General features: G+C 29.8%; 2 protein-coding genes and 1 pseudogene across 2 annotated transcripts; 1 reads left to right on the top strand and 2 right to left on the bottom strand.

The window, feature by feature from the left end:
• Positions 1 to 3,300: 3,300 nt before the first annotated feature.
• LOC108807976 (adenosine kinase 1-like) lies at positions 3,301 to 5,764 on the top strand (annotated as a pseudogene).
• A 6,863-nt stretch (positions 5,765 to 12,627) lies between these two features.
• LOC108807977 (uncharacterized) lies at positions 12,628 to 13,428 on the bottom strand. Its single transcript, XM_018580191.1, has one exon. It carries the CDS (start codon positions 13,426 to 13,428, stop codon positions 12,628 to 12,630), a length of 801 nt encoding a protein of 266 aa, XP_018435693.1.
• A 2,050-nt stretch (positions 13,429 to 15,478) lies between these two features.
• LOC108811246 (defensin-like protein 295) lies at positions 15,479 to 15,920 on the bottom strand. Its single transcript, XM_018583288.1, has 2 exons — positions 15,872 to 15,920; positions 15,479 to 15,768 (listed from the first exon to the last, which is right to left on the bottom strand). Exons 1-2 carry the CDS (start codon positions 15,918 to 15,920, stop codon positions 15,479 to 15,481), a joined length of 339 nt encoding a protein of 112 aa, XP_018438790.1.
• Positions 15,921 to 18,416: the final 2,496 nt, after the last annotated feature.

Genomic DNA, 18,416 nt, shown 5'->3' on the forward strand with positions numbered 1-18,416 from the left:
ATCATTGCTCTGAATGGTGAGTTATCAGGTTTCTTCCCTAAAAAAAGGTCTCAGACAAGGAGATCCAATTTCCTCCTCTCTGTTTGTTATGACGATGGATATCCAGTCCAAAAAATTAGACGTTGCTGTCAGTGAAGGAAAATTGAGAGCTCATCCAAATTGCTTGGACCCCTTGGTAACCCATCTAAGCTTTGCCGACGATTTGCTTATTCCGATGGAACCTCCAACTCTCTCTGGGGTATTCTGGAAGTACTCAGAGATTTCCAAAAGACAGGTCTGGCTCTAAACCTCCGCAAAACCTGTGTATTTGTCAATGGGGACGATTCTGCGACCTTTACTCAACTGGCAACTGAGTTTGGGATTACTCAGGGATCTCTGCCTGTAAAATATTGGGTCTGTCGTTGCTACCTCACAAAGCTCAGAGAACAGATTATCAACCTCTTCTAGATAAAATCCGGGCTAGAATTACTTCTTGGCAAGCTAGACACCTTTCTTTTGCTGGGAGACTGCAATTAATTCAGTCAATACTCTATAGCATTATCAGTTTTTGGGCATCAGTATTCCCCTTATCCAAGGGGTGTATAGATGTGCTAGAAAGAATGTTGAACGCATTCCTCTGGTCTGGTGCACTGGACTCGGCTCGTGGAGCAAAAGTGGCATGGAAATCAGTTTGCACGCCAAAGGAAAGTGGAGGATTGGGTCTTCGTCGAATATCTTCTCTAAATTCTGTTTATGGAATTAAGCTTCTGTGGAACATCTTTGCTGGCTCTGGCTCTTTATGGGTTGCTTGGGTGTATCGCTATTATTTTCCAGATAATTTGTTCTGGACCGCAGATTTCTCTACCGTTGGGAATTGGATATGGAGATGGATTATGGCTCTTCGGGAATGGGCACACCCACTTATTCTAAGTCAGGTTGTTTCTGGTAGAAGCATTTCCTTTTGGCATGATACATGGGCTATTAATGCACCAATCTTTCAGACGGTAGGACTTATGGACCTATGGTCTCGGGTATACCTATTGATGCTTCTGTCTCATCCATTGTGACAAATGGAGCATGGAACATTTCTACAAGGAGTAGACATCCAATATTGCAATTCATCCGCTCTGCGCTCCCATCACAGGTGCCAGATGTTGACTCAACCGATGAGGATTACTTTTTGTGGAAAAACTCTTTGCTGGAACAGCCTTCAGAATTCTCTCTTTTCAAGCTCTACAGAACTCTAGACCCTGACCCTCCCACAGTATACTGGCATAAAATGGTATGGTTTAAAAAGAGAAGTCCAAGACATGTTTTCATCACCTGGCTTGTTATGCGAGAAAAAATGGTGACTCGTGATAGGTTAATCTCCTGAAGCATGGATGTATCTCCTTTGTGTTTACTGTGTGGCGTATGTGATGAGACATCAGCTCACATTTTCTTTGAGTGTGATTACTCTTTAAACGTTTGGAATGGATTATTGATGAGATCAAGACTCCATCCACCACATTCTCTTATCTCCATTGTTGAATCCTACAGAGCGTGATTCCGTTGCTCTTGTTAGGTCGGGCTTTCCTTTCCTCAGTTTGCAGGAAACCTCAAAACCGTGATGCATCTAATCTTCTAGGCAACTATACATTTTGAAGGAAAGAAATGGTAGATTCTACTCAAGTGTATCCAGACCTTCAGTTTTAATCTTAAGGGACATATCACTTCAGATGCGCTCAAAGCTTTTCTTTCTAGACAAGGAAGTTCGATCTGTTTTGTTTCGTTTTATTATTTTGAAATTTTATCTCCATCTTTGTAAAACATTCCACGTTTTTTAGAAACGGTATCGTTATTTAAAATAAAAAAATCTACTATACCAATGTTAACAAAAAAACTAACAAGCGAATCTAAGAAAAAAACACATTTAAAAATGCTTTTGCTTGAAAAATGGTATAGTTTTTTTTTCTTCGTTTTCAAGTACATACGTTCAGTAACTTCAGTTCATAAATATACTGATATACATCATAAATAGATGTATCTACTACGAAGCCTGCGAACCGAAGTTTAGTGGCTATATAACCTTCTTAAAACCTCTTATTGTGGAAAAAAAACTGAATATATTTAGACACAAACACGATATAATTTAGTAGTTTTTCAAACTAAATATCTCCTCCGTTTCTGAATAAGTATTATTTTGATATTTTTCACACAGATTAAAAAAGTGACTGAAATATATGTAAATTATTATTAATTATACTTTTCTAACCAATAGTATTTGAGATAAATAAAATTATTTATAAGATTAATGTAGTTTGTAATTAATTTTCAGCTGAAAATAAGTACTGTATAATACAGATTAAGTATAATTTAATAATTGAGTCTCGAAATTTGTTATGAGTAGGTCCGAACATTTTCTAGTGACCACTCGTGGCCTATCACCAACTAATGCACCAAATAACAATTCAACAAGACAACTTGAACCATTTCTTAACATGCTTAAACTTCTATTCTCGTTACCTATTAGTATAAATATTTTTTTTTAACTCTGGATAATTATGCTATTACAAACTATGAGAACGTTACAGACGATTTACAGCCGACAATTTTACCCGTCACTGACTGCATCACCTCACCTGAACCACCCTATCGTATCCATGCCTGACGGTACTCCTTGCGCCATGCTCCAGAACCTCTTGTAAGCCTTCTCTCCCTTAATTCGCATAATTCCGTTTTCACTGGGACTCGAAACCCAGACCTCCTGGTGTAGAAGCATTAATGAACACCGTCATATTAATTATACTTTTCTAACAAAATTATTATCAACCCTTAGACCTATTAGTATAAATATATAATCATCTAAATGAAGAAACAAATATAAAATGTAGGATGATCAATGCCATCTTTTGATTTTATATGTAAACTATGCATACACGTAAATCTATACTATTAAAAGAGAAACATTCTGAAAAAATCTACTTAAACAAGGTTGTTGGACTTATTCACTATACACTTAGTATTTAATATTTACCTTAATCACTACAAAATATATCAATATTAGTAAATATAGTCTTTCCTAATATTACTCCTACAATTTTGGTATATAATAAATTAATATTATACTCAGTCAAATTAATCTATCTATTTATATAAAGTTCACTTTAATCTCTCCTCCTTGCGCCACCTAGGATTCCAGCCTGGAAACTCGGTGCCTGTCGTCTTGACACGTGTCCGGTTTGGACTAAACGCGTCGTTTCATTTATTTGTGTCTTTGTGGGCTTCGTCTGTGTGTTGAGTGGTTGGCTGTGAAGTTGGATTTCTGGCGGGCCCGACAAAATGAATGTTGTCACTAACCTTAATACGGCTGCGGAGAAGAAACCAAGATCGTCTTCTCCCTTCGTGCCACGGCAGTTCGATGCCGTTTGCGCTTCTTCGCATCATCTGAAACGGTCCGAGTAAAGGCTTTGTGATAAATCTCATTGATTCGCTCCCGCACTGCGTCGTCTTCAATGGTTCTTCGATCTGAAAGGCAGTGATTTTTGGTATGAATATGTGTGAGTGTTACTTTCTTCCAGATTGGTTTCTCTGTTTCTTAATGTTTTTTCCTCGTCTGTAATCAATCGTCGCAGATACGACATCAAGTTTAACAATGCTATTCTCATCGAGTACAAACATTTGCCCATGTAAGTTATAGATCATCACTTTTCTTTAATCCCCAATGAATTTTGTAGTTTTTGAAATAACTTTTGTTTTGAAATCTTTATGGTGAAAAAAGGAAACTTTATGACTGTGTGTGTTGCCTACTCTTCAAGTTGTTCTATAATCGCTGTGGATTTTAATTAGCCTCATCGTTAGACACATTGTTATTGATAATTTACATATTTTTTCTTTAGGTACGATGAGATGAGCCAGAAATACGATGCGAGTACATTGCGGGAGGTAATTAATTATTTGATTAATTTTTTGTGCTATTAAGCATTTTGGTGTTTTATGTGTGTTTTGATATATTTGTTTTCATTTTCAGGTGCTACACAGAACTCAATCAAAGTGGCCCAGGTAAAATGATGGTTAGGCCTTATTCTCATAAAGTTACTAAACGAATGATATATCTTTTTGATAATCACAGTGGATGCTTCAAATCCCAGGGGCAACCAGTTACATTAGCCATTGGAAAGGATGAATACGGTGAGGCAATGAAGAAGGATGCCACTACAGCTGGTGACAATGTGAGTCTGTCTTTTGCTCTCTGTTTATAACCTCTTGGTTTCTGCTTTTAAGTCCAATTCATTAGGAAACTGACTCTTAGTTTGCTGCTGTTGTATATGCAGGTCCACTATTATGAAGATGAGTCAACAGGTAACGGAACCTGCGGTGTCTGCGTTGTTGGTGGAGAAAGGTCATTTTCTCTCTATGTCTGCTTTATCATCATTAACTTTGAAAATATTGATTTTTATTGTGGCAATGTTTCTCTTTTTGCAGGTATCTTAATGCCATTTTTCTGCTGCTAATTGCTACAAGGTTGAACACCTTAAGAAGCCTGAGAACTGGGCTTTAGGTAATTAGAAACTCATCTTTCTCCCCACCTTGAGTTTTGCACTCTGAGATGGATAATTTTCACATGTTTACTTTTCTTGGCAGTTGAGAAGGCCAAGTTCCACTACATTGCTGGATTTTTCCTCGCGGTGTCACCAGAATCCATTCAGTTGGTGCGTGAGCATGCCGCTGCAAACAACAAGGTACAACAAAGATATTAATCCTTCACCCGAAACCATGTTCAGCATGAAAGATCCCTGATGATGGATGATCACATAACTGACAGGTGTTCACCATTAACCTTTCTGCTCCATTCATTTGTGAGTTCTTCAAAGACGTTCAGGAGAAGTGCCTCCCGTAAGCATTACCCTAATTTTATTCCATCTTATGGTTTCCTAAAGCAAGACTCTAATATCTTACTTGGACCAGGTACATGGACTATGCTTTTGGCAATGAGACCGAGGCAAGAACCTTCTCCAGGGTTCACGGCTGGGAGGTAACATCCATAGTTTCACCTTTTTTTTCTTTTTTTTTTGGTTTTAACAGAGAAAGTTTTGTTAATTGATATGTTTTGGTTTTATTTTATACAGACCGATGATGTTGAGCAAACATAAAATTGGCTCCATGTATCCGTTAATAAATGATATATCTCTCTTCCTGGCTTTTCAATTATGTTGCTGCATTGAAGGATCTGCAACTCTGTGTGACTTTCATGATGATTCATCTATTATCTGCACCGAAGAAGAGGTATGTATATATACAGTACTCTCACATATATGTATCTCTATTGCCTTCTTTATATTTATGAATGCAAAATCTGATGTGTAAACAAAACTTCAGGTGCAGCTTGGTGTCTGTAATGGCTGAAGTGGACCGAATTCTTAGACCACAAGGACCATTTATAGTAAGAGATGACATGGAAAAGACCGGAGAAATTGAGAAGATGGTGGAATCACTGAAATGGAATGTTAAGAATGACACATTCCAAATATGGAGAAGGAGTGATCTCTGTCCAAAAGTCATTGCACCGTCCTACAGAGGTCGAGACCATTACACCAGCGATAGCAAGTGAAAGAGAATTGGTTTAATATAGTTGTATGAGTAATGTTTCTTTTATGACCATGTTGATTGTTTGCATTGTATTAGGCCAAAATGTGTCTTTTATGCATTGACTAAAATTGTATACAACCAATAGTGTAAGTTTTTATAAGTTTTTGATTTGGTCCTAAACATCCGTGGAATATTTATACTACAGAAAACTTATATATACTGTCTATTTGAACTATATGTATATGATGAGTCCATGTTACATCACCAAAGAACTCTCAATAGAAAAATACAACCAGAGCAAAAGGAATTATTAAATTAAAAGAAATTCTAACAAATTTAGAATATAACTTATTAGATTCAATAACAAAATTACTATAAGAAATAACTTTTAAAATAAAGTCAATGTAAATTCTTATCCCCAAAATTAATCAATAAATATTATATTAAAATTATAATTAGTTATTTAGATAACATGGTTTTGTTTGGTGTCCAAATATAATAGCATATAAAAAATTCAAATGTATATATATATATATCTAAATATTAACAATTGATATTAGGTTTTCATGCTACCTACCTTAAAATGTTTTATAGTATAATAACAAAAATATCTTACAAAAAAGTATATATAAAAAAAATATTGTATATACCTTACAAAAACAATTTATAAAATAATTAGTGAAAGATGGTATAAAAATAGTGAGATTAATATCACATATAATTGAAAATAAATTAAACATTTTTTTAAAAATACATCAAAATGGTTTTAAGGGTAAAATAAGTATTGTGAACAAAAAATGTAGGGTCAGTTTATTTAATCAAATTTGATTTTTTTACAAAATAGTAAAATATAAATCACAACCATAATTTAATATAAAATGAAACTAAAATATATATATACTTGCATAGTCCAACATCAAACATAATGTAAAATAACCTGATAACAAAATAAGTAATAAAAACGAAATTATATAACTTATACTAAAACAAACAGATATATATATAGATATGTTTTCATTGATAATCTTAACAATTGTATTAGAAAATTTAGTTACCTAACGAAACTAGCTTTGTGTCTTTTACAAAAATGAGTTTAAGAAATGATAAATTTAAAAATAAATTACGAAAATAACATTTTATACTTTAATTATAATAAAATAATTTAAAGTAAAATCAAATGTTAAGAAAAATATAAAAGAGTAACTTTCCGCGCGTAGCGCGGGCTTACCCTAGTTATATATAAATTTGTCTCTGTTATTTAATTAAACATCATATATCATTTTACATATAGATTTCTGCGCACATGCTCCATTGTCGTAAATTCATAACTGGGTCTAATCAAATTATAAATGGGTATACGTGAATTCCATTTTTTCATACTTACATGATCCAACGATGTATCTATTAATCCACACATTGCAAATATTATCGAACTAACATATATTCTTCTAAGTATCAACCAAACCGATGCTAGCCATCAAAACCAAATTACACAATACAAATTTTATGAGAAAATATCTATATTTTTCAGTTTGAAAATCTCTCATGCACATCTCAAATGTAACCAATTACAAAAACTACCACAACAGCGTATACCATTCTAAGTTTGTACCAAACCATTATAACCATCCAAAATGATTTAATATGACGGTGTAACCTTTTTTAAAATAAATTTTAATATTATTTTGAAAATTAATTATTCACTAACATTTCCTAGACTTAAATTTGACACAAAATATGACATACTAAAAAATGATAGGTAGTATCGATTCTGATTCCTATTAAACAGGAAAAAAATCAACCAAAATTTTCAAAATTACATTTAAATAACAATATTCCATATTTATAGTAGATAATTAAAATCAAGCCACAATTTTATGGAAAGAAAACAATATTCTCCCATCTATATTTATTAGAATTATTTATTAAAATCTATACTACTAACAAAAACTTATTTTAAAAACTATTGTAAAAAATTGTACGATCCATCTATAATTATTTTTGGTCATATCACTAATTAATTTAACTATATAAGATTTTAAATAATTTTAATTGAATCAAATTATTACTCCTCATTTCATGTAATATACTTCTTCTCTAAATATTTAAATTTAACTTTAAAGAGTACTAGATTCTAACCCGCCCTTTAAAGGGCGGGTATATTTTTCTGTTTTAATTTAGTTCTCATATTCTTTGTTTAATTTGTGATTATATTTGTATTTTTCTTTATAATCATATTTGTGTATAAATCTTAATCAAAATATACTTTATTAAATAATAGCTATTTAAAAATTGATCCGGTATACGTTCGGTTATGGCTGGGTTGCTGGTCGAACCCGCCAATCCGCGGATTTCAATTTTGTTTTGGTCAAAAAATATGATCCGCACAATCCGCAAACAAATAATTTGTACCGGCACCTATCCCATTTAATTTTGCTGTTATCCACGGGTTATAAAAAATTTAAAAATAATTATTTCAATTAATTATTATAAAACATATAAAATATATATATCTATAATTAAAAATATATTTTAAAATTTTAAAAATTGTTTTTAATTACCATGTTTTTTAAAAAGTGTTTACTTTTCTTTTTATTTTAATTTTTTAAATATTTTTCGGGTAGGCGGGTACCCGCAATCCAAAATCTACCAACCCGCATCCACCCCGAAAAAATAACCTACATCCGCAAATCGATTTTTTCAAACAATTGAACCAAATTTATTATTCACCCTTAAAAAGACGAATATATTTTTATTTTATATTTTTTAAGAATATAATTTTTATAAAATTCAGGCTGTAATCAATTATATCCCTGAATATTTTTTTTTCTTCAGGATATATTTAATTTTTCTCTCACATCTTTGAACCTATAAATATAGTTGCAAAAAATATACAAAATTCGAAATTGAGATTAGTATGATAAGAAGTTCGGTATAGATAGGTCTTTAAAATATGAATTTAAGTTCCATGATAAAAAATTCGATAGACAAAAAATATGACATTCCTAAAAAATAGGAAGTTATCATTATAGAACTTCTTTGTTGTTGTAGTTATATCTCGGCATATAAACTGTTATATATAGGTTGTTGCAATTATATTTATAGGTTCCATGTATTTTTTAAATTGAATTCAACTATTATCAGTTGATCATACTGCTAATTAAATTAATAGAACATATGTTTTACTTTTGGTTTATTTTGGATTTGAAGTTTTATTTTTATTATTCACATTATCCATATAAATATTTATGAACTTTTAATTCTTTATTAACAGTTTAGCAAAATCAAATACACCAATGTTATGTATATACGTATATGTACATATGTGTTTGGTTTTGTCAACATACGTATAACATTTTAGTTCAGTGGATGGAATATATTAATCTATATTTTTTGTCATATTCGTATCCCTTTAAAATAGAATTTTTAGTAGTTATCGAATGTGAAGCAGTTATGTTCTAGATGCAGACTTTTTTTTCAAATATGGTTTACTATTATAGAATTAATGCAATTTATTTACATTTAAATTATATAGTATTTGTAACAAAAAAAATATTAGAATATTTATTACGAAAGGTGGAGTATTTATTATGTTTTTCAAACACTTTTTTACCTGCTTTTCGATGTCTTCAAGTTCAAACATGTGATCTAATTCTAGAAAAATATCTTGTTATCAATCAAAATACGTGGATGTTCCTTTGTAACAATGTGGTCCTTAGGCGGTTGGGGGTTGGTGGGGTGGGGAGGGAAGAAACCATCTACGTCACATTTTTTTTTTTTGGATTATAGATTTAACTATGCGTTGTGAAGAGAATATAACCATGTTCGATACGTTATGTTATAAGCATCATGCAAACAAATCAGCATAAGTTAAATTATAGCCTATTTTGATTCAAAATATATTTGGCTTTTATCCACATCAATAGGTTTCTCACATAGTTTATTATCTATAAAATAAATAAAAACAACTAAACATTAAAAAAAACAAAAAAAAAGTTGAAAATCTCTTTATAAAAAATAATATTAAAAAAGATCTGACAAATCCCACTACACTTATCATTCAATAAATGATTTAATATAATTTTATCATTCAATACATATTTAATAATAAAAAATAAAAAATAAACATAATAGTTTTCTGAGAAACTTATATCCTTCTACCATTGATTTAATGATGCTTTATCTATATTAATATAAATTATTATTTTGGAATAATTTTCTTTTGCTAAACAGATGTTGCATATGTTTTAATATTATTGGTATCATATCAGCTATCATTTACCAAGATTAATTCATTAAACCTATATAAATACTACAGAGAAAAAAACCCCTATAAAATAAACTAGACTTGGTCTGAAAAATTATTTTTATTTTGCATTCTATCTTTCTCTAAACCTTGAAAACAATGGCTAAAACTTCTGCCAGTGTTATTTTTCTGGTCATCACCCTTTTTATTGCAGTTTGTAAGTACTTTATGTAATTTCAGTTAGATGTTGCAACAATTTCTGATTTAACTGCGCATGAGCCTAACTAAATAAAATACTTTGATGTTATTGTTTTACATTTGTATCTTATGCTATTTTTCTATAGATATCTCTATATCCGATGCAAGAGAGATGAAGATGCAAGAGACAAAACAGGAGAGTGATCCAGAAATTAGCTCTGCTTTCAAAGCTGATATTAACCAGTTTGTAAGATGCCGGACAGATTCTGATTGCCGCAAAAAATGTTTTCGGTCTTGCCTATTAACAAAATGTTCAATTAGGCACACATGTGAGTGTAGTTTATGTGCATACATGTGAGTACAATTTATTTAAATATTAAAAGTATAGTGGAAATGGAACTTATATGGATCTAAAACATATGTTAACAGAAAAATGTTTTCTTTTCTATTATGCTGGTTAAAATTTCTAATAAAGTTTGGCATCGCCCTTCCTTAGAGAGACAGTCCGCACGGCCATTAAAAGAACCCAGACTAATTAATGATCTTATTTTTGCAATCAATTCAAGCTAAACAATATATACGTTTTGGTTACTGATCCATATTGCTACATACAATTATAATTTCAATCAAATCACCATAAGCTCTGAAGGTCGTCGTTCGTCAATATTAATTGGTGAAAAAGGCAAAGAAGAGGACTTATTATTATTTTGGTCATACGATCCAATTTTTTTTTGGAATGAATGTTGAAATTTTATTCATAAAGAAAACTTTTTTACATCCAAGTGTAACCAAAACTTAAGATAAAAAAAGTACAAGACTTAGGGCTTGATTGGTAGAGCATTAGCATTAGCATTATGCTCTTTATTATCCAATCAACATTGATAATAAAAGCCTTTAGAAAAGCATTTATATGATGCTAATGCTCTGCAAATGCTCTTTGCTCAATGCTCTCATATGAAGCTTTTGGAAGAGCATTTGCATTTAGAGTATATATAAATTCAAAAATAATTTTATATAATTAATTTATATATGTTTAATAATATAAAAGTTATGTTTATAATAAAAAAAAATATATTTTCAAAAAAAACTAAAAGTTGTGATTAATTATTATTATTTTTTAAATAACAATATTTCACATTTAAAATATAATAAAATTTATATAATTACACATATCATTCATTATTTTTAATAAAAAACATAACATAATATATATTTATATATTATAAAATAAAAACATTTATATTATTTTAAAATAAATAAATTATATGTCATAGATTATTTTTATGATAATATTATATATGGATCATTTATTCCTCAACCAATAAATAAATAATGATGATTTTATATAAATTAATTTTTAATTTATTTATTTATTTTATTTAATTATATTAAATTATTTTTATATCCTAAATAAATTTTATTTTTAAATATATTTTTTTTTTAATAATATTATTTCACATTTAAAAAATAATTTAATTTATAAATTAAATAAGATTATTTTTAATAACAAATATATTATTAATATATATTATAATTTAATATATATTAGTTTCAAATAAATATATTATATAATAACTTTTATGATAATTTTAAAATTGTATAATGCTATTGCTCTACCAATCACTTTATTAAAAATTTTAATGAGAGCATACAGCTTCTGCAGCATACTGCTTCTACAGCATTCTGCTATTTCTTCTTCATCTGTTGTACCAATCAAGGCCTTAGGTTCATCCCCTATGGTGAATCTTTATATTCACCACACCATTTATGACCAATGAAAATGACATGTAGATAATCAAATAAAATATATTAAATTTATTTTAAAATAGTTAAAAAGGAATAATGACAATTCTAAACCACAAATCTTAATTTTTAAACCCTAAACATTAATTTCTAAATCCAAACCTTATACCCTAAATCAAAATTCTATACTATAAACCCAAATCCTAGAACCTGACCCCAAACCCAAATTCTATACCCTAAACCCAAACACAAATTCTAAACCCTAAACCCAAACCATAAATCTTAAATCTAAACCTAAACCCTAAACCCAAATCGTAGACCCTAAACTCAAACCGTATACCCTAAACCCAAATTCTATACCCTAAACCCAAATCGTAAACCCTAAACCCAAACCGTATATCCTAAACCCAAATCCTAGACCTTAAATCCAAACCCTAAACCCTAAAATTTAAATTTAAATTTAGGGTTTACGGTTTGGATTTAAGATCTAGGATTTGGATTTAGGATATACGGTTTGGGTTTAGGGTGTAGGATTTGGGTTTAGGGTCTAGAATTTGGATTTAGGATATTAGATTTAGATTTAAGGTTTATGGTTTGGGTTTAGGGTCTAAGATTTGGGTTTAGGGTATATGATTTTGGTTTAGGGTATAGAGTTTGGATTTAGAAATTAATATTTAGGGTTTAAAAATTAAGATTTGTGGTTTAGAATTGGCATTATTCTTTTTTAACTATTTTAAAATAAATTTATAATGTTTTATTTAATTATCTACATGTCATTTTCATTGGTCATAAATAGTGTGGTGAATTTAAAAGTTCACCATAGGGGGTGAACCTAAGTCTTGTCCATAAAAAAACTATCTACTACTCCAAGATACCCAAATCTCCAAAAACATTCACGCTCTCGTTACAAACCAAAACTGCAAAGCACCTTCCATTCCTTTAACTCTTTTCGATCTTAAGAGGCTAAGTTTGTTGCGTATATCTTTATCAAGCATCTTCTTCAATACTACCTTAGGCATTAGCTTTTCTCTATGCTTTACCTTGTTCCTTTCTCTCCACAGAACATACATCGCTGATTGAAGTGCATATCTGATGCAAAATAACTTCTTCTTCTCCTTCTTCCTGTCTGAGATCAGAAGCATAATCCCGGACCAGATATTGGTATATGAGTTTCTCAACATCCCTTTAATAAGATGTTCCCAGACCTGGAAAGAGTAAGAACACTCAAAGAAAAGATGATCTCTAAACTCTGGAGCGTTCTTACAAAGGACACATGTTGCATCAATGCTCGGATTCCAGCACAAGATCCTGTCCATAGTGGAACGTCTGTCCAAAGTAGCCAACCACATCATGAAAGAAAACTTGGGCGTTGCTTGAGAAAACCATATACCTCGAGACCAACTACACTTTGCTTTAGTCTCTCGTATTAACTGCCAAGTCTTTTGAGCAGAGAATTGATTCTTAAATCTTGAGTCTTTTCTCCACAAACTAATACCTTCCTCCGCTTGACTCAGACAGTCTCTCATTCTACTCAAATCTACTTCAATATCCTTCAGCAACACCGTACACGTACAGTGTCTTCTTCTTCGATGTGAACACAAGATCGCTTCCTCCACAGTAGCATCTTTCCTTATACCCATATCAATAACACTTCTCTCCCCCAGAAGATCAGAGAGAACTCCTCGCTCAGACATTCTGTCATACCAAAATGAGGTATTGCGACCATTTCTAACTTGTTTTCTGTAAAAAAATTTTGCAACTCCTCTCAATTTCGACAACTTCCTTCACATCCAAGATTCAGCTTGTGTTTTCATGTCAACTACCCATAAATTTTTCTTCTTTAAAAGATTTTTCTGAATCCATTCTCCCATATTGAATCTCCAGTGAGCATTCTCCAAATAAGCTTCAGCCCATAGACTTTATTCATAGATCCAATTTTATAAAATTATAAACACGGATTAAGCTTTTGTGTTTTGGCTGATTTTCTTACCAACTTTATTACACTGTTTTATAGAATCTAAAGATACGTAAAAGTTGTTGATAACACTAGCTTTATTTTTCTGTTATTAGATTTAACCACGTCGTCGTTGTCTAGAGTTTCATTGTTAGTCGAAGCCAGGGGAAACAAAAACTGATAAGATTTGTGTACCTATATTTTTATGCACAGTTATATATAGGGATGACTTCATCAGCCCCCTCAAATATGGACAAGACTTGGGTTCACCCCCTATGGTGAACCTTTAAATTCACCACCTTCCTAATAACCAATCAAAATGCCAACTAGATTAATTATTAAAAAATATTAAATAACTTTTGAAAAACTAAAATAATTAAAAAAATAAATAGTGTCAATTTTAATAATGTTAATGTCATTTTCTAATCTATAAACTCAAACTCTATACACCTAAATCCAAATTCTAAACCCTAAAATCTAAATTATAAACCTAAAATCTATACCCTAAACCCAAATCTTAAACCCTAAATCCAAACAATAAATCATAAACCCAAAAACCTGAACTCTAAACCCAAACATATACCCTAAACTCAAATCCTAGATTCTAAACCCAAAACTTAAATACAAAACCCAACCCTATACCCTAAATATTTGGATTAATACTGATATTGTTTTTTTGAAATTTAAGGTTAAGAATCAAAATTTGGATTTAGAGTTCATGGTTTGGATCACGATTTAGGATTTCGGTTTAGGGTATACGGTTTGGGTTTAGGGTTTATGGTTTGGATTTAGAATCTAAGATTTGAGTTTAGGGTATAGTATCGGATTTAGAGTTTAGATTTTTTGGTTTATGATTTATGGTTTGGGTTTAGAGTTTAAGATTTGGGTTTAGGGTATAGATTTTGGGTTTATAATTTAAAATTTAGGGTTTAGATATTGGATTTAGGGTATAGAGTTTGAGTTTAGGGATTAAATAATGATATTAACATTATTAAATATGATATTATTTATTTTTTAATTATTTTATCATTAATCTAGTTGGCACTTTAATTAATTATTAGAGAAGTGGTGAATTTAAAGGTTCATCATAGGGGTGAACCCAAGTCTTGTCCCTCAAATATACATACCCATAGTGTATCCACCCAAACTTTTATAATCTTCATAAATCAACCCTCCCCCTCCCCCCAATCTTACATAATACATCAATTATCTACCATACTATTCAAATCAAATTATTTCAGCAAATTCAAATCAAATTCATCTTATTTAATTGCGTTTAAATTTTTGTGTTTACAGTCTGACTCGAAATGATACCGTTTCAATGGTTGGTTAAAACTTTTTGAAATGATCTGAACCTGTTCTTTCAGTGTTTAAAACCAGACCAAAAATTTATTAGTATATCGACAGCAAACTAGAAATAACCCATTAATCTTACAAAGACTATAAGTGCTTTTAAACAGTTCATTAGAGAGAGCTTAACAACAAAAAATTTCCAAAGCCGCAAAGGATTGGTAAATTATTGGATCTTCATAAATACAACCGCGATTAGATCTCGTGATGAGTAAACTTTCAGAAGACATTATCAAAATCAAAGAATCTTGCTTAAATATATTATTCATGACATGGCTTGCTATCTGTGATAGACTAGCGACATGAGTAAGGATATGAAACTGTAGTATAATGAAAGAGCCGTGTTTTGTGTGGATCAACAAATTAGAATTTTCAAAAAGCTGGCACCCCCCACCCCTCCCACACTCCCAGAAAGTATGCAATGGTTATAATAATTGGCATTAATTTGTGCAAGTACAAAGACCATCAAAACACATATAAGATCTCGAGGCACAAGTAAATTTCATACGAGGATCACAATCTGTGGTCAACTTGCATGCCTTGGCATTATTCTTCTTCGTTTTTATGTCGTCAAGTCTTGCTTCATGAGTTGATGAAATTGTACATTGGCATTGCGTGCTTACGCATAGAGGTCTCCCGCTCGAGCAGTAATAGTATTCACAATCTTTTGTTGTTTTGCATGGAAGAAAAAGCTGAGCTCCTGCTTTCGGAATACTCATTGGCATTGCACCTAACAAAGCACATTGGTCCAATAAAAATATGTTGATCATAACATCTCATCTTATAAGTAAGCTTAAGAACAAAAAGTGCTAGATAGATTTAAAAAGGCTTACAAGCGAGAACGAAAGCAAGAAGAACGACGAATGTGATATTTGATGCCATTTCTTAATTATGTTAACTGTTGAAGAGTATTATCAAAGATATACTGGTAAGATATATGGCCTACAGACATTTGCTATTTATTTGTCATTTCTTTGACTTTGGGAATCTAATTGCAATCTTTTTATTCAGTGATGTATCCACATTAACTAAAAAATTGTATATTTTAGAATGTAATCAAAATTTGGATGATTCTTTTGCTTTTTCTGCTTGATCTTTATTACCACATCTTAGGGGGGTGTATTCAACTAAGAGTTTTAAGTGATTTATATTAAAATGACAAATCCACTGTTATTCAAATGTGGATTTTAAAAAATACTTTAAAATCCAGTGTTATTGAACTTGATATTTTATAAAACACTCTGCAATCCACTGTTATTGAACAAAATTTAAGTTGGAGATTTTAGAGTACTTTAAGGGGGGTGTATTCAACTGAGAATTTCAGGTGATTTGTATTAAAATGACAAATCCACTGTTATTCAAACATGAATTTTAAAAACTCATTTAAAATCCACTGTTATTGAACTTGACATTTCGTAAAGTACTCTGAAATCCACTGTTATTGAAAATATTTTAAGTTGTGGGATTTTAAAGTTTTGTGGTGATTTTAGGGTGTTTGGGTGGAGTTTCTTAGTTAAAAAAAATAAAACTCAAATCCCATTGTTTTAGGTGATATTCTAGAGTAGTTTAACAAAAATCACCTAAATTTCTGCAACTTATTAAAATCATCTAAAACTCCATTAAAAATCAAATCACATCAAATGCTAAATTGAATAGATGAGATTTTAGAGTGTTTTAACAAAAGTCACACCAAATTCTTTAATTATCCTGCAATCATCTCAAAACTCATTAAAAATCAAATCACTTCAAATTTCAGATTCAATACACCCCCCTTAGTATATATACATATTCATCCTTGATACCACATTAAATTATCATAAAAAATTATAAAGTAATCAATCTCCGTTTAAGGTAAGAATAACTGGCAATAAAACCATGTAACTTCCCTATGAATTTTGTTATCAATTTTCTGTTATATGTAGAAATTAATTTCACAACAAATATTAACCTTAGTAACATATCTACTAAATAAATAAAATCTAATTGCATTTTTTTGTAATATACATGGTAAGTATATATTAGTTTCATATTAAACTTTAAGTTAGTATAATAGATTTAAAATCTGAGTTTTATTAAATTTAACACTTCATAAAGTAATCATAAGTTCAATGTTATTGAAAATATTCTAAGTTGTGAGTTTTGAAAATTTTGTAGTGGTTTTAGAGAGTTTGAATGGAAATTTTTAGTTAAAAAATAGAAATCTAAATCACATAGTTTTAGATGATATTTTATAATGTTTGAAAAAACATATTAAATTATTCAATTACTCTAATATCATCTAAATTCATTAAAAGTTAAAATCACTTCAAATTATAAACTGAATACATTCCCTAAAAATATAAGTAAAGTTTACAAATAAGTAGCATTGTTCATTGATATTAGTATACTAAATTTTTTTTAAGGATATAATAAACTTAAAAAAAGAAGTGATTTGGGATACACAGTTTTCGGTTGATCACATATTCCTTTGAGAAAAGAAATGCGATGAACACAATATATTTTTGTCTGGTTTTCGATGGTTGAGTAGTTTAAAATGTTCTGATATGTAAAACAGTAACTACATTATGATAGGTAAAATCAATATGAAACATGAGTACATTAACTTTTGTCAAAGAAAACTTGAGTAAATAATTTGTATAATAGAGACACGTAGATTTGATTGGTGGAGCATTAGCATAATCATTATGCTCGTTATTATCCAATCAACATTTATTACCAAAGCATTTAGGATATCATTTACAAAATGCTAATGTTCTCTAAATGCTAATGCTCTCTAAATGTTCTTTGATCAATGTTCTCATATAAAAGGTTTTGGTAGAACATTTGCATTTAGAAAATATAAAAATATAAAAATAATTATATATAATTTATTTATTTTATTTAATAAATAAAATCATGTTTATAATAAAAATATATTTAAAAAATAGAAATTGAAATTAAATATTTTTAAATTTTTAAAATAAAAATATTTGACATTTAAAATATAATATAATTACACATATCATTCATTGATTTCTATAAAAAGATAACATAATATATTTTATATTATATATTATACAATAAAAATATTTATATTATTTAGAAATAAATAAATCATATGTCATATATTAACTTTTATGATAATATTATATATGGATCATTTATTTCTCTACCAATTAATAAATAATGATAATTTATAGATAACTTATATATAATTAATTTTTTTATCGTATGATATTCAAAATTATTTTATATCCAAAATTAAATTTGTTTTCTAAATAAATTTTATATATTTTTAATGATAATATTTCACATTTAAAATTTTAATTTAATTTATATAATTAAATAAGATTCATTATTTTAATAACAAATATATTATTAATATATATCATAATTTAA

This window comes from Raphanus sativus, chromosome 6, assembly GCF_000801105.2.
Source record: "Raphanus sativus cultivar WK10039 chromosome 6, ASM80110v3, whole genome shotgun sequence".
In the NCBI taxonomy this organism is placed as follows: domain Eukaryota; kingdom Viridiplantae; phylum Streptophyta; class Magnoliopsida; order Brassicales; family Brassicaceae; genus Raphanus; species Raphanus sativus.

Excerpts from the sequence above, each read along its gene's own strand:
- LOC108807977 (XM_018580191.1), bottom strand. The coding sequence starts at position 13,428 with ATGTCTGAGCGAGGAGTTCTCTCTGATCTTCTGGGGGAGAGAAGTGTT.
- LOC108811246 (XM_018583288.1), bottom strand. The coding sequence starts at position 15,920 with ATGGCATCAAATATCACATTCGTCGTTCTTCTTGCTTTCGTTCTCGCT. Across the intron at positions 15,769-15,871 it reads TCTTGCTTTCGTTCTCGCTT|GTGCAATGCCAATGAGTATT; the intron begins GTAAGCCTTTTT and ends GTGCTTTGTTAG.